Source organism: Alligator sinensis, unplaced genomic scaffold, assembly GCF_000455745.1.
Source record: "Alligator sinensis unplaced genomic scaffold, ASM45574v1 scaffold777_1, whole genome shotgun sequence".
Taxonomy (NCBI): domain Eukaryota; kingdom Metazoa; phylum Chordata; order Crocodylia; family Alligatoridae; genus Alligator; species Alligator sinensis.
The window spans coordinates 1,630,675-1,653,445 of record NW_005841882.1 but is presented as its reverse complement, the minus strand read 5'-3'; the positions used below and the strand labels follow the sequence as shown (position 1 = coordinate 1,653,445).

At 45.7% G+C, this 22,771-nt stretch overlaps 1 protein-coding gene across 2 annotated transcripts in view; it reads left to right on the top strand.

The window, feature by feature from the left end:
- Window positions 1-22,771, top strand: part of SGCG (sarcoglycan gamma) — a 225,619-nt gene that overhangs the window by 53,041 nt on the left and 149,807 nt on the right. For both annotated transcript variants that reach the window (XM_006017618.3, XM_025196621.1), the window contains exon 3: window positions 18,749-18,850. In XM_006017618.3, the coding sequence (XP_006017680.1) occupies window positions 18,749-18,850 (102 nt within the window). The remainder of the gene's footprint in view (window positions 1-18,748; window positions 18,851-22,771) is intronic.

Sequence of the window (22,771 nt, the reverse complement as noted above, 5' to 3'; positions counted from 1 at the left end):
ATCCCGGGGCGCGCCTGACATTTGATAAGGAAGAGCTGTGTCTGGTTGTCAGCTAGTCCGGGCAAAGTTATCTAAGGCAGTCCCATCTGGGTCGCCAAAAACTGTTGAGCCCCACCTCAAGTCTGGGATCGTGCCCGGAATGCAAAAGCCAATAAAGATACCAGGGGTGAAAGTATAAAGATTTATTGCTAGCAATACAAGGTGCAAGCGGAATAATTTCACGTAACAAGCACACAGATTCTTAATTATGAGCATCTTTTATACAGGAGTACTGGACCTTCATAAGCATTCTTGTTTGCTAATTGGTTATAAGGGAGTGACGCAAGGAGTTCTTTACTGAGCATCTCTATACCTGTGTTTTAGCTATGTATCTCATTTCCATACATGTATGTTTCATTAGCATACTTTCTCCCCACCTAGGGGTGTGAATCTTAATATTTAAATCAGCTCTTTGCCCTACTCCACTAATTCTGTTTTTGTTTTCAAGCCTCCTTTATCTAAGACTGTCTTCTCCTTATCATTGCAGTTGGGCATTAGTTACAGAACAGAGACTTTTGCTTGGGCTATGTGTAGTGGTTTCTAGGTCAAACCTGACAGAGCCACTTCCCTCCCCCTGCAGGCCGCCTGTTTCCTGTGCTGCTGCCAAGCCCAAGGCACCTGGGCTCAGCAGGCATGGGGCTCCTGGATGGGACAAAGAGCTGTTGGCACCCCCATCCTCCCCTCAGGGTGCCTCTCTGGGGAGGTGCTCTGGGGTCACCCCCCTCCCCACCATGGCGGTGCTGTGCCCTGAGTGTACCCCCCAAGCGTGCTGCACGTGACCCAGGCACAATGCAAGGAACTGTTTGCACAGACTGAAGGGTGGCCAACCTACTATGCTTTGTGGCTGCTGCTGTTGGCCATGGTATCCCAGGCACACCTACACACCTGGCCCAGGACCCTGAGCTTTGACAGTGCTGGGGGCAAGCCTGGGCTGCCTCGCAACCTCCACTGCTGCCTGGAGAGCTATCTGTGGCTATGCTACATGTCCCCTCACCCCAGCCAAGGAGGACATTGCTGCCAGCATCGATGCATTCCTCAATGTGTGAGAGGCCTATGCCTGCCTAGGTGCAGGGACACAGGCTGCTCAATAACATTTTGCATTGTCTCCTGCTTTCCTGTGTGCTGTGAGGGGGTAGCCCAGGGGCTGGGGGAGCATGGCTGGGCCAGGCAAGGAGGGGGGCCATGGGCAGGGAAAGGCAGGGGCCAGGGCAGGGAAGGCCCTCCCCACAGTGTGGGGCTTACCAGTTGGGCAGGGCTGTTGTGCCCAGCAGCAAGGGTCAGTCCCTGCTTGCAGCAAAGGTATGCGGCTCCCGGAAGTGCCCTGGATCAGAGGGGCACAGCATTTGGCTACCCAGGCACAAGGTCCCTCCGGGGAGGGGCTGGGGCTGCTAGCAGCCAGTGGTGCCATGGCCAGCCTGGCCTCATGAGTGGGGCTGAGGCCACAAAACTGGCAGGGCAGGTGCTGGACCAGGCTCTCAGAGCTGCTGGACAATTCTGGAGGAAGGGAGCTTGACAGACAGGTCTGCTGGCGGACCAAGGGGCCATCTCCTGGTGGCACATCACTGTGGGTGCCAAGCCAAAGCAGAGGCTCAGGCAGGCCACCCATGCTCAAGTATATGGCACAACTGCAGCCAGGTCCTGGGGTGCAAGAATATCATCCAGTTGCCACATAAAAGACATGGATTTGCAGGCAGTTCCCAACTGACAGTTGTGGTCAGTAACAGTGACCCACTATGCCCACAATGCCTGGACCTTAATGTAGCACTGGTGCATCAACTGGTTGTGCCTGTGTTCCTGCAAAAAGCCTGACAGCCCCTTGTAATTGTGGGTTCCTACCATGTCTTTAATTGAATATGTGGCCAGTGCCCAGCCTCCAAAGCACACTGAAGCCTTTCAAGACTTCTGTATGCACCAGTGCTACTCACCTCCATCAGGGCTTCCAGCCAGGGAGCACACCATTTGCTCCCCCAACTGGGAGCCCCAACCAGCTGACTGGAGCTCTCAGCAGGGGAGTTCACCAGGAATTCCCCTGACTGGGAGTCCTAGTCAGCTGATCAGAACTCTCAGCCCTGGGAGTGCACCATGCATGAGTGTCCTGATCAGCTGATCAGAGCTCCCAGCTACAGGAACTCATCATGCACTTCCCTAGCTGGGAGCCCTAATCAGTCCTAATCACCATGTGCTCTCCCAGCTTGGAGCCCTGGTCCTAGCCTGATGCACTCCCATGGCTAGGAGCTCTAATCAGTTGATCAGGGCCCCTAATGAGGAGAGCACATAGTGCCAAGCTTGCTACTTGCCAGTGCAGGGGGAACCCAGTGCAGGGTTTTTGCCCATGCAGAGCTCCCCCTGCACTGTCAGTATGGTGTGATGGGATCTGATGTGGGATCCCACAATCATACTTCCTACCATGCACATATGGCATGGCAGGAAACACAACTATTGAGATCCCATATCATTTCTCATCACACCTTTACTTTAACAGCTGTCAGTGGGCTTTGATACAGATTAAAAGATAAGTTAAAGATTAAAAGGAACTGATTGTGCCTCATGCTGGTTGAGGATGACTTGAGAGTTGATCCTTAATATCAGTGTAAATATGTCTTATGTATATCTAAAATTATGTGGAGAACCTGTTTAGTTGAAAGGGTCTAATTTAACTACTGATGGTGGAATAGTCTCTGATATTCTGTGGGACCTTTGGGAAAATACTTGAATATTGCAAGCACAGCTTACAGTTGAGAGGCTCAAACAGAACTGAATTTGTCATCCTTCCACTAGTTTGCTTTAAGAGTGTAACTTAAAGCTTTAGGGAGAAAATGCAATTATATATGGGTTAGGGCAGCTCCAGTCTGGAACATCATATATGTCACATGTTCAATTTAAGAAACATACAAAACAGCCACAAAGATGTTCTATATTATATGTGGAATATATTTGGGGCTGAATTGCCATGTTTTAGTGCTGTATGTGCCTGGTTTGCCATTTTATGGTAAGATATTAACTTGCACCATAAATGCAGTGTTTGACAGGGGACTACAGAAGATAGACTGGTTCCAACCTGTCTTTTGCTAGATATCAGTATTCATGCCAGTTATATCTTTAAAGAAGCAAAATTATAGGTGATAGTTTTTAAGAAGAACCTTCAGCTCTACTCACAAATACAGTACTAATGCTGCATCACCCAACCATTTTACTAAAATGATACTGGCAAAGATTGGTAGTTATTTAAACACTTGATATCATGCTGTATTTTCAGTTGGAACATATATAGTATTAGTTACTATTTAGTATAAAAAGTTACTTAAACATAATTTTTCATAATGGCTGAAAGAACAAATGTTTAATTGTTAATATTTAACTCAGTCCTTTCTCAGTCACAGTGGTTTTATTCCACAAAGCTTCAGCAGAAGCATAGGCTCTCATTGTCACAGTCCACCAGGTTGCCTGGCCTAGTGGACAGAGCTGGGCATGGAGCTGGGGTTTGCAGGGGTAAGGGTCAGAAGCCACAAGTCAGGAACCAAAATGCTAAGCTAAGATCAGGAACTGGGAATCAGAAACCTTGTTACCAAGCCCAAAGGAAAATGCACAGGGCAGCGTCTAAGAGTAAGCCAAACCAAGGCCAGGAGCCAGGAATCAGGTCTGTAGGGAGAATCCAAAGCTGAAATCCAGTAACAAGCCAAAAGCAGGGTCAGGAACTAGGGAAACCAGAGATGTTGCTAGAACTGGAGCTGCTAAGAGACTAAAGACCAGTGTGTTGTGCAGCAAGTCTCAGGTGCTGGAAGAGTTCCTTAAAAGCAGCTCCAGGACCAGTCAGACTGGGGATTAGCTGGCCTTGCTTATTGTAACTGAGTCAGCTGGACTTAACAAGGGTTGTAGGGCAGGAGCCTACCTGAGCTTTATGGAGCTGACCCCAGGCTGCAACACAGGAACCTTACGCTCATCTTCATTTTATCTAGTTAAAACTATAAGCTCTAAGAAGCCAAGTCTGTCTCTTATTACATAATTATGCATTTCATAGGATGCTGGGGTCCAAGCTTCAGATGGATCTTCAAGGCTGTTTTTAACAACTGATAACAGAACAGAACAGATGAGTGTCACAAGGCTGGTCCACAAGCTGAATCCGGCCCATGAATCCCTTCTCCTCCCTCTTTTCCCCCCCACTGTAAACCTGATCTGGCAGTTGCCTCTGCTGGTCTGGGACCCATACTGTATGCAGCATGAATACTGGAACAGCAAAAACTGGCAGCCCTTCCTGCACAGTCTGGCCAGAGCAGGAGCTGCGCTGCATGCACTGCCTGCTCCAGCCAGATTGCACTGTACACGCTGCCCACTCCAGCAGCTCTAAGACTGCACTGTACACAGCATTGGCATTAGCTGGTCCAGGACCTGCACTACATATGTAGTCTGGGTCCTGGCACAATGTGCAGCATGCGTGCCAGGGCAGGCATCACGTGCAGTGACGTGCTTCAGTCATACTGAGCCACATACATTGCCCATTCTGGCTGCTTTGAGATCAGTTCTGTACACAGCATGGGTTCCAGACTGGTTGGAGTGGCAGCTGGATCAGGTAGGCTGAGGAGGTGTGGGGAAGGAGGGAAAAGGGTTGTGGTCTTGGGCCAGGGAAGGGCAGGAGGAGGGGAAAGGGTCTTGGGCTGAATTCAATCCATGATCTGGCCTTGCACCACAGGCGCACATCATGCCCTGTGTGATTCTGGTTAGTTCCAGGGGCAGTACTGGGGGCCGAATGGCAGGACTCCACTGGCCATATGTTTGACATCCCTAATTTAGTCTAATACTCCATATATCTGAATGCCCACAGAAGATCATGCACAATGGTTCATAGGAAAAACTTTTGATTGGAATAACAGAGACTTGGTAGGATAGCTCGCGGGTGTGAAGCACTGTCATGGGAGGGTATAAACTGTTTGGGAAGGACTGGCAGAGAAGAAAAGGAGGAGGAGTTGTGCTTTATGTAAAAAAGCTGTATGATTGCTTGAGCTGAAACTGGAGATAAGCCTGTTGAAAGTCCCTGGCTTAGGATCAGAGGGGAGAGCAACAAGGGTGATGTCACGGTGGGGATCTGCTATAGACCACCGGACCAGGAGGATAACGTAAATGAGCCTTTCTTCAGACAACTAGCAGAAGTTTCCAGATCACGGGCCTTGGTTCTCATGGGGGGACTTCAATCACTCTGACATCTGCTGGGAGGGCCACACAGCAGTGCACAGGCAATCCACAAAGTTTTTAGAGAATGTTGGGGACGACTTCCTCATGCAAGTGTTGGAGAGGCCAGCTAGGGGCCATACTTTTCTTGACCTGCTGCTCACAAGCAAGGAAGAATCGGTGGAGAATTTAGCAGTGGATGGCAACTTGGGCAGCAGCAACCATGAGGTGACTGAGTTCAGGATCATGAGGAGAGGAAGGATGGAGAGCAGCAGAGTGCGAACCCTGGACTTCAGAAAAGCAGACTTCAACTCCCTTAGGGAACTGATGGACAGAATTCCTTTGGAGGCCCATCTGAGGTGGAAAGGAGTCCAGGAGAGCTGGTTGTATTTTAATGAAACCTTACTAAGGGTATGGGAACAAACCATCCTAATGCACAGGAAAACTAGCAAATATGGAGGAAACCAGTTTGGTTTAGCAGGGAGCTCTTCAGTGAGCTAAAACACTAAAAGGAAGCTTACAAGAAATGGAAACTTGGACAAACAACTAGGGAGGAGTATAAAAGTATTGCTTAGGCATGCAGGGATGAAATCAAGAAGGCCAAAGGACAATTGGAGTTGCAACTACCCAGGGACATGTAGGGTAACAAGAAGGGTTTCTACAAGCATGTCAGTAAGAGAGGAAAATCAGGGAAAGATGGGTCCCTTACTGAATGGGAGAAGCAACCTGGTGACAGAGAATGTGAAAAAGGCTGAAGTACTCAATGTCTTTTTTACTTCGGTCTTCACAAGCAAGGTCATTTCCCAGACTACTGCAAGTGTCAGCACAGTTTGGGGAGGAAGTGAGCAGCCAACAGTATTGAAAGAACAGGTTAGGGACTGTTTAGAAAAGCTGGACATGTACAAGTCCATGGGGCCAGATGGGATGGACACGAGGGTGCTGTGGGAGTTGGCTAATGTGATTGCAGAGCCACTGGCTATTATGTTTGAAAATGTATGATGCTTGTGAGAGGCTCTGGATGATTGGAAAAAGGCAAATATAGTGATTAACTTTTAGAAAGGGAAGAAGGAGGATCCAGAGAACTACAGACCGATCAGCCTCACCTCAGTCCCTGGAAAAATGATGAAGCAGGTCCTCAAGGAATCCACTTCTAAGCACTTGGAGGTGAAGAAGGTGATTAGGAACAGTCAGTATGGAGGAACCAAATGATTCCTGACCAACTTGATTGCCTTCTATGATGAGAAGACTGGCTCTTTGGATGCAGGGAGACTGGTGGATGTGATACACCTTCATTTTAGGAAGACTTTTGATGTGATCTCCCACAACATTCTTGCAAGCAAGCTTTGAAAGTATGGGTTGCATGAATGGACTGTAAGGTGAAAAATAGAAAATTGGCTGGATCATCAGGCTCAGAGGGTAGTAATCAATGCCTCTGTGTCTAGTTGGCAGCCGGTATCAAGTAGAGTGCCCCAGAAGTCAGTCCTGGGGCTGACTTCATTCAATATCTTCATCAGTGTCCTGGAAGATTGGTTGGGGTGTACCCTCAGCAAGTTTGCAGATGATACCAGGCTGGGGGGAGTAGTAAATATGCTGCAGGGTAAGGCTGAGATTCAGAGTATTCTAGACAAATAGGAGATCTGAACCAAAAAAAATCTCATGAGGTTCAATATGGACAAGTGGAAAGTCCTGCACTTCGGACGGAAGAATCCCATGCACTGGTACAGGCTGGGGGCTGACTGGCTAAGAAGCAGCTCTGCAGAAAAGGACATGGGGGTTACAGTGGACAGTAAGCTGTATATGAGCCAACAGTGTGCCCTCATTGCTAAGAAGGCTAATGCTATACTGGGCTGCATTAGTAGGAGCTTTACCAGCAGATCAAGGGAAGTGTTTATTCCCTCTATTTGGCACTGGTGAGATAACATCTGGAGTACTGTATCCAGTTTTGGGTTCCCCACTACAGAAAGAATGTGGACCAAGTGAAGGACAATGAAAACAGATGGCTGTGGCACATGACTTATGAGGAGAGACTGAGGGAACTATTAAAGTCTAGAGAAGAGAAGACTTGAGGGGGGATTTAATAGAAGCCTTCAACTACCTGAAGGGTGTTTCTAAAGAGGATGGAGCTAGACTGTTTTCAGTGGTGACAGATAACAGAACAAGGAGCAAATGTCTCAAATTGCAGCAAGGGAAGTTTAGGTTAGATATTAGGAAAAACGTGTTCACAAGCAGGGTAGTAAAACAGTGGAACAGGTTACCTAGAGAGGTTGTGGACTCTGTCTTTAGAGGTCTTTAAGACCTGTGCAGACAAAGCCTTGGCTGGCATGATCTAGTTAGGGATGGTCCTGCTTTGAGCAAGGGATTGGACTAGATTACCTCCTGAGTCCCTTCCAATCCTAATTTTTTATTATTCTATGATCCATACACCCTTAGGCTTGCTTTTTTCTCCTGGCCCCACACATCTTCTCAGCTGCTCCAGGGGTCATCTTTAAAGTAAGAGCTAGAAAGGGATCTGTTATATATTTGTTAGAACAGTTTGTTACTAGCAAACAGAAAATGCACACTGAACCCCTTCTCTGGGTGAGGAGTCCTATAATCTGTTTCTCCCACTCCTTCAGTGAGTGCCCCAACCACTAGGCTATTGAGCTAAAACATGAAAGGGCTCTTCACTTTCTCCTCCATATTGTTTTTGGCAAGTACTTCTTGGAAAGACCTTCAGGGTGAATTATTTCACCATAGGAAGGAAGAGAATTTTTAACTGTGAATAATACTACAGCTGTGTGACTACCATTTTTGCATAAAGTGAAATAGAATTCTGTCCTTTATGTTATGCAATATTTTTCTTCATCAGTTATCAGAAAAATTAAAAATCCCATTATTACTTATGTTTATATTTTCTTGTTACCTGCTTGAAGAATGCCTTAATCTACCTCCTTTTCCTGATCTGGTGGCCTATAATGGACCCCACCATAACATCATTCGTGATCTCCTCCCCACTCTTTTATCTTCACCAAAACACATTTAGCAGATCTGCTTTTGTCTTCTAGGATGTCAGAGCAAATGTGTATATTCTTGATGTCTAATGCAATGATTTCTTCTTTCTCCCACACCTATTCCCATCTTTCTAAATCTAACCCTTGTTAGATGACTTCTATCCCTCCAGAGTTATGTTTTACAGAGCATCAACCTGTTTTGGAAAAGCTGAAGCCCTTGTGGATACCACCTTCAAAGCCACATGCTGAATTCCTTAATGCAGCAGTCACTGCCTTGGCATTTATTTTCAAAAAGTAGAACCACTCCTGTGCAGTCTCATAGTCTTAGTAAATGTTGCACTGCCACCGTCCCTAAACCAGCTTTCCATAAGCACTTACATAACTGTCTACGTTCCAAATCTTCTTATAGTCTCATTATATCTGTATACAACCCTCATCCCAGTGCTGAAGAAGAGTCGAGACAGACCTTAAAAAAACCCAAAACTACAGAAGCTAGCAGCATAATAGTTTCCATATAGTCTTAACATTTTTTAGAACTTGGACTATTAATTACCTGAATTTTAAGTCCAAAAGAAAATAAATGAAGTTTTTAACCATTTTGTATCTAGGTATACCTGTAGATATCAAGTAGGCATCTTGCCCTCAGGTGTACTTGATGCTCTAACAGGGCCTAAATCTTCAACTGTCAGGATTCTATTGTCAGGTAACAAGAGTTAGATAACCTTCTCTATCTGAAACTAGAAACTAGAATACTTGCAACAGAAAATGAGATGAGGCATCAGCAATGTTATTACACCAAGCACGTACTTAATTCCAAGATAGATACAAGTCAAACACAAGCTCTCATCAGATTCATTACCAATCCTGCTTTTCTGATTGCTCTTTAACAGTCTCTACCCACAACACTATTATCTCAATGAAACAATATACTCTTGTTTGCCAAGCAAGTTTCCTAAATAATAATCGCAACAAGAAATACTGCACAAAGAGAAGGATCTGTAAAGTCATTAGTTGACTACCTTTGGGGCATAACAAATGATAGCATGAACTTGCCAAGGTCTTTTTCTGGATTTGACCTAAAAGCAAGATAAAAACATACATGGAGAAAGGGGTCCCCTGATTAGATATCTTCGACATGGCAGCTGAATTTCCTTGACAACTTTTTTCAGCAGTTACATCATGTAAAGACTTGAAATATTCATGCACTGAGTAGCTTAAGCATTGCTTTTGTGGTTTTCCAATAAAGAAAATGCCTTGCTTCTCTCATTTTCCTAATTTTGTTATAGCTGCTGAAGAGGAACTAGTTCCATTCGAGTTGATTTCCTGTCACAGCTAATGTTTGAATTGTCTTGCATTGGTTCTTTTATTTCCTAACCATTTTTACCCTTTTTTAAGGTCTATAGTTTCAGAATATAATCTACTGTTACCAGTATAATAAAGGCTCTTTTTCTGGTTTAGTATAGTTTTGAAAGAAGAAGTCTTTTGAAAGAGTTGTACTAGTGTGGTACTGTTGTATATGATGCATCCACACACCAGTTTTTATTCAGAAGGGGCACTGTTCCAAGTACCTACAAAATTACTTTTCAGTAGGTGTTATAAATCAGGAGCGGGCAATTATTTCGGCTGGAGGGCTGCTTAACAAGTTTTGGTCAGGTGTCGAGGGCCACAAAGGTAGCCCCGCCCCTTGACAAGCACCCCACCCCCCTGGTCTCTATCTTGGGACTGGAAGTCCCACCCCTAAACTCTGACCTTTGCCACCGGAAGTCCCTTCCCTTGCCCCTAGATGTACTCCTTTTGGGATGAGGGTTTAGACCTGGAAAAAAAAACTATATACTAAAAATCAAACATTCATAATAATATATTTTAATTGAATTAAAAAATATATATATATTTTTTTTTCCTGATTTCTGTGTATGTGCCATTTATATAGAAGTGATTGCATAATAGCTCAAAATGAAATCTTACTCTTGTATGCTGTGTGGGGTATGGAAGGGTGTGAGGGGGTATGGGTGCGGGTTATGGGGTTTGTGGGGAGCTGTGGGTATGGGTTTGTGTGTGGATGTGGGTGGGTATGGGAGACCTGAGCAGATCATCAAGTCTGACCCCCTGCCATGGCAGGAAAGGGTACTGGGGTCAAATGACCCCGGCAAGGTGTTCATCCAGCCTCCTCTTAAAGACCCCCAGGGTAGGAGCCAGCACCACTTCTCTCGGAAGTTGGTTCCGGATCCTAGCTGCCCTGACAGTGAAGTAGTGCCTCCTGGCGGGGTGTATGGGGGGGGTGCATGTGTGTGGTGGGGTGTCTGCATGCAGCAGTAAGCAGGGCCCCCCAGAGGCACACAGGTGTGTGTGTGTGTGGGTATGGTATCTGTGGGGTGTGTGATTGTGTGTGTGTGGGGGGGGGAAGGTGTGGCTTTGGGGTTTGCAGGGAAGGGTTTGACGGTATGGTTGGGTGTGCATGGCAGCTCCCTGCACATGCCCCCGTGTCGGTCAGCACCTGCCCCCACCCCAGAACAGCTCAGAATCCACATGCCCTGCAGTGCCTGCCTCCAACCACCAGCAGTGAACCGCCCCAGTGTTCTCCATGCCTGCTCCACACTGCTCAGCCATGGTATGTCCTGCTGCCCCTAAGCATGCAGGGGTGGCTCATTCCAGCTGCTGCTACTGACCCCAGCTGTGCAGTAGCAGCAGGGACCAGTGTGCACAGTCCTAATCCTGTGCTGCTGCCATGCTGGCTCTGGGCTTGCCCAGCCAGGCTGAGCAGCAGCAGCGGTGGCACCAGACAAGAACTGATACTCAGCACAGGGGAAGGCAGCCTGTTTCCCTTGCTGCCACTAGGCAATTTTTGTTGCATCCTCCAAGAGCCCACATCTCATCGGGCTTTGGTGCGGCTCCATCACTGCCACCTCTGGGTTGCCCATCATGGCAGTGGTCAGAATGTAGAGCAGCCACATGACAGCCCAGAGGCAGCAGCGCGGACTCCGAGTGGCCGCACCAAAAACTGCCCAGCAGTGGCAAAAGGGAGGGACTGCTTCCCCCTGCACTGAGCAACAGTTTCTGCCTGGAGCCACCACTGCTGCTGCTCGGCTGGGACTAGTGAGCCTGGAGTGGGCACTGGGACCCAGGCTCAGCAGCGGTGGCACAGGAGCGAAACTGCTGTTCAGCATGGGGCAAAAGCAGACCTTCCCCATCACCCACGCTTCCTGGTGCAGCCTCCTGGAGCCCATGCAGGGTTGCCCTGTGTCTGCTGTGCGCTGCCACCATTGCTCTGTGGGGCAGCCCAGAGGTGGCAGAGTTTCAGGGCAGCACATGCAGGCTCTGGGTGACTGCACTAGGAAGTGCTGGCAATAGGGAGGGGCCACTTTTGCCCCATGCTGAGCAACAGTTTGCCCTGCACTGCCGCTGCTCAGCCCAGATAGGTGAGCCCCCAGTATGAGGTGTGCGGGGTCAGGGCTGCACGTGCTGGTCTCTGCCGGTACTGTGGGTCTGGGGCCAGTGGCAGTGGCAGCTAGAAGGAGCTACTGGTGCCCAGGCTGCCTAGAAAGGCAATCCAGCTGTGGAGCCAGGGGGCAGCAGGACACGCCACAGCCGGGCAGCACCTTCACCAGGCGGGACCAGGGGACCCACCGCAGGCCAGACAAAGCCCCACCATGGGCTGCATCTGGCCCACAGGTCGTATTTTCCCCATCCCGTTATAAATCTACATACACAAGTACAGTTAATCTAGTTAACTAACATTTTATTTGCCTAAATGTTTTATTTCCTTCATTTTAAGTCAAGCAATACTGAATACTAGATTTTAAGTGTAAATCTAAAATTTCCCACCTTGATATTGTAAAAATTAAACACCTATATCACATGAGATTGTAGAAAATAAATATTAACTGACTGTATATTGACTGTGTTGCACGTTTGGTTATTTTATGGTTCAATATACATTAACAATAAAAGCTAATAGGTTGAGATTTGATGAGGGGAAATTTGAAATGGAAATTATACCATGTGTATTAAGAAAACAGAAATTAGCTACCAATTTTTAATCCCTGGAGCAAGTATAACATGGATTTGCTTGTTATACTAAGCAGACTTGGAAGTTGAACATTAATTGTTTAGAAAAGTGTGAAGATTAGGGATGTGTTTGACACACACGGTACTTACATGGTACACAGGCTATGATTTTATAATATGCTAAAACAGTGCTATGCTTTTATGGTAGTGATCTAACACTTACATGCCATTCTGGTTTGGTGAGGAATATATGGGAGCTATTTGGGAGCTAAACATGGATTATTACTTATCCTAGCTAATATGCTGATCTGACACTGGTCATTTCTGTTACAAAATGAAGTATTTTTGTGAGTTGGCCCCAGATACATAAACATAGGCAACTCTTAAAGTAAGAACTCTGATCAGTCTGAGGAGAAAAGGCAAGAATGAAAAGCTGGTGTTATAATACAGAATTTGATTTCTAATTGTCCATTTCTGCATGTCCATTAGACATGAAGTTTCCTCAGCATGAGAAATTACCATAGATAGAAGTGGGACTAATGAGGCACATCTTAAGGAGTCAATCTCTGTTGTGAGCAATTTCTTATTAAAAGTCTGCTTGAAAACAGATGTATGAGGGAGGGCTGGGAGGCAGCAAAAAATGGAATTTATCATTTAGCCAACCTGAATGATGTCTGGAATCTAGCCATTAATATTAATTGTATCCAAAACTTCAAAAAAAACCAACCAAATAATACCCACAAGAAGAGGGTACAAGAGAAAAGCAGAAATAAAAAGATTACAAAAAGATTATTCTCTTATTTAAATCAATAGAAAAAATAATTGATGGATTTCAATGAGAAAGAATTGACTCCTTCAAAGTAAAACCCTGAGGGTGGATCATAACCTACTCTTTATTCTGAATAGCATGGAGTGCACTGATGGAACTCAGTAAATAATACTAATTTTCTGCTCTGATCCTGCTTTCATACAGCACTTAAGCTATGAGGACTTGGTGAGCAAGTTTTATGTATATTCTGTTCTACTTATCTTTTTCCTGGATCCATCTTAACTCATTGCTGAAGCATAGGCATGAATTCCATCTTTTCAGAACTCTTCAGAAAAAATAAGTAATATATAGAGTTAAACCTGAAAATTATGGCATGTAAGACCCTGAGTATAGGTGTTAAAATCAGTAGTCAACTTTGGAGATTATCCCAGACAATTTCTTGGTGAACAAGCATTTATTAAACACTCAAACATTTGCAAGTAGTGTTTACTTCACTTTTTAATAACTACCCAATCCAGTGGCCCCCAACTAGATCTATTCTGTGGTATAGGATTTCAGGAGCAAGCACCTTAACCTGATACATCCCCTCTCTGCCCTGTGCTATGCCGCTGATCCCTTCTACTGCCCTCCTTGCTCTCTCCCTTCCCTCCCCTATGGCAGGCAGCCACCTGTCTCTCCCTTGCCCCACTAACATGAAGGAGAGGTGGCCCCTGGTGCAGCCAGGTTGCAAGCACCTAACCCACCACTATAAAAGGTTGATCTTCACTGACCTAAATAAACCTTTAGGCTGTAATCCTTTTGATATTTGTTCCATGGCACCCTACCCTTTTACAGTTCATTGAGGCCTTTGACTAGCCAACCTGTTTTGTGATGTAGACTCTCTAGCTGGAGACAGACATTCAAAAGCTGGAGCCTGAATTGATTCAATCTTTGCAGGTTAATGTAATCTGCAAAGATTGAACTGATTTGCAAGTGAAAAGACATTCATGTTTAATACTGGAAATGCGTACATGTCTGCAGTGGCTCAGGCTAGAAGCCAGGGGGCACTAGAGCAGCCTGCCAAGGTGTTGGGGCTTAAAGTCCACTTTATGGAAATGGGAGGCTCCTCCCCAGCTTGCTCCTGTGGTCATATGGCTGAGGGCAGGCAAAACTTGGGGGCATCTGAACCCCAAGCCTCCGGGCTTGGGCCTCCACGTAGGATGCCTGCCAAAAGACTTTGGAAATATCTGAAGCCCCTGGTGGGGGTGGAGAATGTTTGCTGGTCATAGGGCCACTTATAGTTCTGGACTGACTCATGGATTTGGACTTGATTTGTCTTGGAACATGAAAAATTTCATTAAAAAAAATTTCTTGGCCTCTTGAAGGCTCAGATCAAGTATAGCCTATGCTTATCTGGCAAGGCAAGCACCATGACCACAGAGGTGGTCTTCCTAGCTGCACCGGGGAAGACTGCTCTCCTGGCACAGGGATAGTACCTGCCAAGGTAATGTATAGTAAACCTCCCGCTTAGCTGCTGGAGTGGGAAGGTCTTGGCTTTAAGCCCACTTTATGGAAATGGGAGACTCCTCTCTGGCTTGCCCCTGGGGCCTTATGGCTGAGAGCAAGCAAAATTTGGGGGCATCTGAACCCCAAGCCTCTGGGCTTGGGCCTGCACATAGGATGCCCACCAAAGGATTTGGAAACATCTGAAGCCCCAGATGGGGTGAAGGATGTTTGCCGGTAGTAGGGCACTTATGGTTCTGGACTGACTCACGCTTTTGGAATTTGTTTTGGTTAATTTGGCTTGGCATATGGAAAATTTAAATAAAATTAAAAATAGTCTTGGGCTCTTATGGGCTAAGTGGTTTCTGGGGTTTTCCAAATCCCAACACCTCCAGGTTTGAGCCTGCACATAGGATACTTGCCAATGGGTTTGGGAGTATCTGAAGTTCCAGGGTGAGAGCCTGGGATAGAGGATGTCGCTGGTAGCAGCACCATACAATGGTGTTTAGAACAATTGAGCCCTGCTTGCTCTATTAATATGGGTTTTTTTGAAAGATTGAGTTCGGTTCGATTGATATGTTTTGGAAAAGATTTGGCTGATTTGACTTGGAACACAAAATAGTTTGTTTTTTTTAAGTTACAGGTCATGTGTTTTATGGTTATACTCAATGTTAGCTGCATTTAATCTGCTTTGTAGTTGATTTCCATTACTAAGCACCTATTGCAGCAGTTTAATGATAGTGCACTTAGTGAGTTTTTCTTGAATGCAAATGTAAGATGAGGAGCATTTTTAACCCATGCTGATTGGGGGGAAAAACATCTTAAAGTTGAGTAAATATGGTAATATTCTTTGAAAGTTTAGTATGTATTTAATTGTAGTATGATGTTTGCATTTAATTATAAAGAGCCCAGCAAAGAGTGATACAAAAAGATGAGAGGTCTAGGAAATATGACATATGAGGATAGGCTGAAAGGGATAGGATTACTGAGCCTTGAGAAGAGAAGACTGAGGCAGGGGTAACAGTCTTCAGTCACCAAGGTGGATATACAAACAACAGAGAAAGCGAGAGAGAGACACACACACACTCTGTTTCAGGGGACAGGCCTTAGGGGACAGGACAAGGAGCAGTAGTCTTAAATTGCAGCAAGGAAAGTTTAGGTTGGATATTAAGAAAAAAATATCACTTTGTTTGACACCACTGAAATATATTATCAGGGGAAAAAATACTTAAGTATACACCCTTAATATTTGCTTTATCTGACCATTCCTGTATGAGACACTTGATTTTCTCACATTATTAGAAAGTAAGTTCACATAAGCATGTATAATGCAAATTCACTTTAAAGTTCAACCTAAGGTTCCCCCGTCCCCTACACACACACACTTTTGCATTAGAGCAGATATGTAACAGATTTTTTAATTAATAATTTTTAAAACTTAAAACCTGTAATCAGATTTTATTCACTATGTCTCCTGTTGGCCTCTGAATCAGTGCTACCATGATCCTTTTGGAAGAACAAACATATTCTGCAATTCATCTGCTTTTCTCTAAAGTGAGCTTGTTAAGCTCCAACAAAGTCCTGGGGCACCCCTAGGCACTTCAGATTCATAAAGGGATCTCCCAGCTGCCTTATGATGACCATCATACTCTAGAAGGTCTCACAGACAGGGTTGTCCTCTGTAGCCAGCTCATGCAAATCTAGTAGGACTTGGTTCTGTCTTTCCTGGGCACAGGGTACACTAAAGAGAGTCCATAGTGTTCCCTCCCACTCATCCCATTCTTGCTTATATTGATGTCCTGCAGGACGATATGTCTCTCTTGCTCTGTCTGGTATCTCAGGAACTTCTTGCAGGCTCCTTTTGATCATACATGGGTATGTCTACATGTGCATTTAGTCACGACTAAATTTCCTGCGCATTAGGCTAATGCACAGTAAGCGATTTTTGGCAGGTGTCTACATGTGCAGGGACTTGGCATGTGTCACATGGCTGCCAGCCTCTGGCAGCCACATTGAAGCCAGACCCAGCTGCCAGCACTTGGCAGCCATCTTGGAAACTCTGATCCCTAGCCAACCCCTTCCCTCCCCAGGCCCTACCGAGGGGGCAGAACGTGCCGGCCCCCTTCTTGCCCACCCTGCCTCCCTGTGCCATGGCTGCTCCAGCCCTGCCTCTGCCCCTGCAAGTGGACACCCAGTGCCCTGCTGCTCTAGCGCAGCCCCTGCCAGCAATGTCCAGTGTCCTGCGCTCCTCCTGGCCATGCTGCTGGCCCAAGCAGGCCCCCTCTGGCCCAGACCCCAGGACAGCTATGCACCCACTAGCGGGGACCAGGGCTCCAGGTGTGGGAGGCCCTGGCCGACTCCCTAATCCTGCACTCCCCACTCCAGCCCACCTGCCCCACTGCCCACACAACCCCCTACCACCAGCCCACCCCCAGCACCACTCTCAAGGCGTGCACATGGTTGAAACAAAAATACTGTATTTTCCTAACAACACCACTCCCAGCCCTCCCCACCTCAAGCAACAGAGATCCTCCACCACCCTCCCCACCCACCAATGGTAAAAAACATCCTCTGGCCACTAAGCCTGCTCCCACACCTCCTGCTCCTTCGCCACCACCACCAGCTGCCGGAGCAGGAGGGTCCAGTCCATGTTGTGCACACATCCACACAGCTCCAAGCCCACATCCCCACTGGGGCTGGTGGGCTCTCCCTCATGTCCAGATGTTGGCCCTGCAGAGACGAGAGACAGAAGTCTTATGTGAGAATTAGCTCTGCACCAAGGGCCAGGCGCCTGGAGGGCTACCGGTGGCAGTGCTACATGTCCCTGGCCCCCGCTGCCAAGGAGAACATTGCTGCCAGCATAGACACCTTCCTCAGGGTGTGAGAGGCCTGTGTCCCCCCAAATGCAGGGCCATAGGCTGCTCAATAAATTCTGGATTGTGTCCCGCCTCTCTGTGTGCTGTTGTGAGGGCGGGGGTAGGGCCAGGGGAATGTGGGTGGGACAGCCAGGGAGCAGAGGCAGGGGTTGAGACCAGGGATAGGGGCCAGGGCAGGGCCCTTCCCCCAGTGAAGGACTTACCACATGTCTGGGGCTGGGAAGGATGGTGTCTCGGTGTGGGCCTCCCCATCGGTATGGATGACCACCTGCGTCTGGTAGTGTGTGGTGGACCAGTGGTGTGTGGTGGGCCAGCACCTGGCCAGGGTCCCCCCCAGGGAGGAACAGTCTTTTTGTGACCAGCCCTGAACAACACTCAGGAGCGCTCAACAGAGGGGCATAGCCAGCGACTGGGAGCCACATGGCAGAAACACTTCATCACAGCACCTGCAAAGAGATACTGCTGGAAGTGAGCAGCAGCAGGGAGCAGGTGCTAGCCCTGCTGCCAGATAAACCCTGGGGAGATCTCAGGGCTGGGCAAGGTGTGCATCAAGCTGTAGCCCTTTACAACACCTACCTATAGCCAAGCAGCCACTCTTCAGAGGGGACAGGCCAGGCAGATGCAGCCTGTGGCCTGTCCAGGGAGGCACACAAGGCCTACTGGACTCCTGGATACAGAACAGGTACCCTCAGGCTCCTTGGTAGGTGTACCCTAAGGCATAAAATGGCTGCAGGCTTTTATACCCTGTAGCTAGGGCCTGTCAGAGAGCAGCTCAGTCTTGGAGCAGGAAAGGCTCCCAGCCAGGAGCCCTGGGGCTGGGCTCAGGCTCACCCCCTAGTGGCTGGATGGACCTGGCACTAAAATTAGTGCCAGGTCGTTTCTACACGTGTGTTGCTGCACATTAACTAATCACACCTAAATTTGATACCTGCAAATGCAGGTATCAAATTTAGGTATGATTAGTCATTTTTACTGCACAGCAAGGGTGCACACTTGTAGACACATGCCCGTATTATGCAGTAAACTAGGCTAAGTTGCATTAAGGTGTCTTGTGTAGCATGCCCCATTTGCATTGGCTTATTTTATGTTCTGCATGCTGAAATACTAGAAGACTGAAAATTCAATTACTTCCTGCTGCTTTCTTCCTTGCATCACATGATTTTTAGAGTTTTACCTCAAAGAATTTTACCATGTTACTAAATCGTATTGGGATATCTGTTCTTACAGACCGAGAAATAAGCCTGGAAATCAGTAATAATGTTGAAGTGCTGGTCATTCTGTTAAGTGTTTTTGTGAAGGTATTCCTACTGACAGAACAGTGATGGGGAAAAGATAATTCTTTAATTGTCTAGCATAAGAAATTACCAAGAAAGAAACTCTGTGGTAAAAATAAAGTACATATCATTGTTTCTTCTTTTTGGTAGACTGGAATGGGACATCTTCGTGTTACTAAAGAAGGACTCCGCCTGGAAGGAGAGTCAGAATTCTTATTCCCTTTGTATGCCAAAGAAATTCACTCTAGAGAGGTAAGTAAAATAAAACAGTTGGCCATGTTGAAAGGGAATTAATATACACACACAAAGTTAAATTTAATATTAAGGACAGACATCCACCAAGAAAATCAATAACATGTATGTTTGTTTGCATGTATGCTATATTGTACATGTAGGCATATATAAATATACTCTGGAATATAGGATGGGATAACATGGCATACAGATTTAATCAACATGAGCTTGATATTGGTGCTCAGATGTTATGATAACACTAAGATATGTTGGGGATAAACACTCAGAAATTTAAATAGGTAAACATATTGCTCATAACGTAAGTGAATCATGCAAGTCATTCCAAATGAGTGATAATAAAAGCTTAGAAAATGTTTTAGAGAACTTAAAGATATTTCTTGTTGAGACTATTTTTATTATCTATTCCCCTGTAAGCAAGGAATCAGTTGTCTTTCTTATCCTGAGTTCAGCTGTTAAGAGCTGAGAGGGAGGTTTAAATAGATTTCATAGACATTAGGGCTGGAAGGGACCTCAGAAGATCATCAAGTCCAGCCCCCTGCCCCAGGGGCAGGAAGTCAGCTAGGGTCAAAGGATCCCAGCAAGATAGGCATCCAGATGTTTCTTAAAAGAGTCCAGAGTAGGTGTTTTCACCATCTCTGGAGGCAGTCTATTCCAGGCCTTGGGGGCTCAGACAGTAAAGAAGTTTTTCCTTATGTTCACCCTAAAACGGTCTTGGAGGATTTTGTGACTGTTTGACCTTGTCATCCCTTGACGTGCTCTGGTGAACAGGCGTTCCCCCAGATCCTGATGTACACCCCTTATATACTTATAGGAAGCCATTAAGTTTCCCCTGAGCCTGCGCTTTTCAAGGCTGAAGAGTCCCATGGCTCTCAGCCTCTCATCATAGAATATTTAAATATCTCTAAAATGTTTAGGTTGTATAGGAAATGTGGGAATATTCCTTTCTGGTTCTTTAAAAACAATAATAAAAATAACAATTCCCCTGCCCCTCTCCTTTTTTTTTTCCCCTATAAGGTATATGATAGGGCACATATTTTAAATGTATGACATCTTTATGTGTATGTATGTACATCTAAAGATTGTATAGAAAGTTGAGAAGGAGTGAGAGAGAGTAAACAAAAGCCCCGAGGTGCCTTACACGCTGGGCAGGGGAGGTCAGGAAAAGAAAAGCAGCAGCAGACAGGGAAAGTGAAAGCAAGCAACACTTACAGCATGGAGGGCCAGCAGGGCTGCAGCTGGAGACCGGAAGGTAAGAGAAGCAATCACCACACTTCCGGAGCAGCATCTCACTCCGGTTGGAGGAGGGAGGCTGCTCAGAGGTATTTCCGGCCCTGGAGAGGGGCAGAATGGGGTTGATTTCCTGCTAACTGCAGCGAGAGGAGCGGCTGAGCGTCCCAACAGGCAAGTGTTGTAAAACTTGCCGGAGAAACGCTGCGGGTGTGACCCTGAGAAGGAGGCAGGTGGAAGCCTGCATACACAAGGCTTCTGATAATCCCTGGAGTAGAGTGACAGCTGAGGATCCAGGGGAAAAGCTAGAAGAATTGCTGTTTCAGGTTATAGCCTTGCTGCACATGGGAGAGATCCCACTGGGACTGTGAACGCTCACGAGTAAGCCGGGGCAGGCCTGTGCAGAGCAGTGACTAGACTAACTGATTTTTTTTTTTTGTGATTGGGACATGAAAGCCTTACCCCAGGTGAAGGGGACATGGACTGAGTCTGACAAAGAGACAGAGCAGTCGGGTTTTGCTTTGTCTTTTTTTTTGGATATTTGAGTGCAGGCCAAAGCCAGCCCTGGAAGGGTGTATGCCTAACCAAAGCCGATGGTCACCCTGATGGCTGAGGGCAGAATAATAGACCAACAGGCAGCATTAAGATCTGGCTGCAGTGAACTACAAGTGCCATCTGGAGAGGCTAGGGGGGGGGAAAGGGGAGGGTTGGAGCCCCACAGAAGAAAACAGGGATTGAGATCGGGTAGGATCACCTTGGACATTGCCTCCTAGCAATATAATATCAAAGTCATGGCAGGCAAGAAACATAAAGACCAACTTCCTGGCAGACCAGGTGATCTGAAGCCGAGGTCCACTCTGTCACCTCCTGTAGGAAAATGAGCTCAGGGCAGTGGCAGCAAGCCCTACAACACCTACAGTCATCACAGAAGTATACATTTTTTTCTTTTGCTTTGAGTTCAGAGCATAGGGGAAAAACACATACTTGAGCAAGGAGACAGGATACATTTCTCAAGCAGATTGAGTTAAAAATATGAGATGATTGAAACTGCTTGTGTATCTAGAAGTGGAATGAAGGGGTTTTATTAACGCATAAGTTAATTTAGAAGAAGAAAGGGGCTTTGAACAGATCTTAAATTATTTAGACATGAATTTGTTATGAACCACTTTTTGTTATCTACACACTAGATAAAACAGAATCTTCTTCAGGGTTAGATGTGCCATTTCAGTTTATACAGTAATATTATACTTTATAAGTATTACTATCAATCAAAAGGACTTCTAAAAAAATAAAGCACTCCCCAAGGAGATCAAAAACAAAATGGCTGAATTGTCTTATCAGCTTGAAATGAATACCTATCTTTATCAGCTTATTGGTAAAGAATAGTCTGTAGTGTGGCTCTCCCAAGTACATGGCAAATGGCATTTTTGGTTTTCATATTAATATTGTATCTCTGTCACATGAGAATTTAACTAGACCATCAGGATGGCTGTCTAGGACAGTTTTACTCACAGTCTTCTTAGATGAATGAGGCTTAGAGTGAAAATGTTGACTTATCATTGGAGTTCCTCTACCGTGCACCTTCAGTTTTTCAATTGAGGGAACATGGCTGAAAAAAAAAAAAAGAGTGGTATGACAGTGACTAATACTTGTCTAACTGTTGAAGGGCCAATTGTGGTCATCAGTAACTGGCATAAATTAAGGGCGTAAAAAAAGGATCTGACTCAGCAGATAATCAAATTATAATTCTTCATGTTTTTAAAGTGTTTTTTAACTATTTAAAAGATTACTTGCCTATGGATTCATCTCTTGGGTACCATTTCAGAATACACTATCTTACATTTATTTCTTTGTTATAATTTCTTTTTTTAAGTTTGTCTGTTGAAAACTGGACTATTCATAGCCAGCACAGCATCTGACTTTCCTACTTTAACAGCTTTCTTCCTCTTATCTCCTAGCAGCTTCTCTTACCAAATGAACTCTACTAAGAATATATACACTGACTGTGCATCTTTTCTGGAGTCTATTATAAGCCTATACAAGTTTCCTTCTATGATAAGGTGTCAGGCTCTGTAGATAGGTAGATTTGATACACCTTGACAATAGCAAGTTTTTTGACACTGCTATTGATTTCTCATTAACAAGCTAAGAAAATCCAGACTCAAACATACTGTAAATGGATGCATAACTGGTTGGATCATCATACTCAATGAGTAGTCAACAATGGCTCAATTTCTAGTTGGGAGGAAGTATTAAATGGGGTTCCCCAGGGGTCTGTCCTGGGTCTGGTATTTTTTAGTCCCTTTAATTTTATCATATTTAATGATTTGGAAGATGGGTTTGAGTTACAAAATTTGTGGATGACGCTGAGTTAGGTGGACTTTGGAGAGTTGGACTAGGATCCAAAATGATCTGGATAGAATGGACAAGTGGTCTGCAATCAATCAACATGGACAATTGCAAAGTCCTGCACTTAGGACAGAATAATTGTATGCACAAATACAGACTGGGGAATAACTGGCAAGGCTACAGTGCTGCAAAGAAGGATTTAGGGATTACAGTGGACCATAAACTAAAGATGAGCCAACATTGTGCTCTCGTTGCAAAAAAAAGCCAACAACATACTACAGTGTATTAACAGAAATGGCACTTGCAAAGTGATTGTGTTGAGTTTTGAGCCCCACTCTTCAA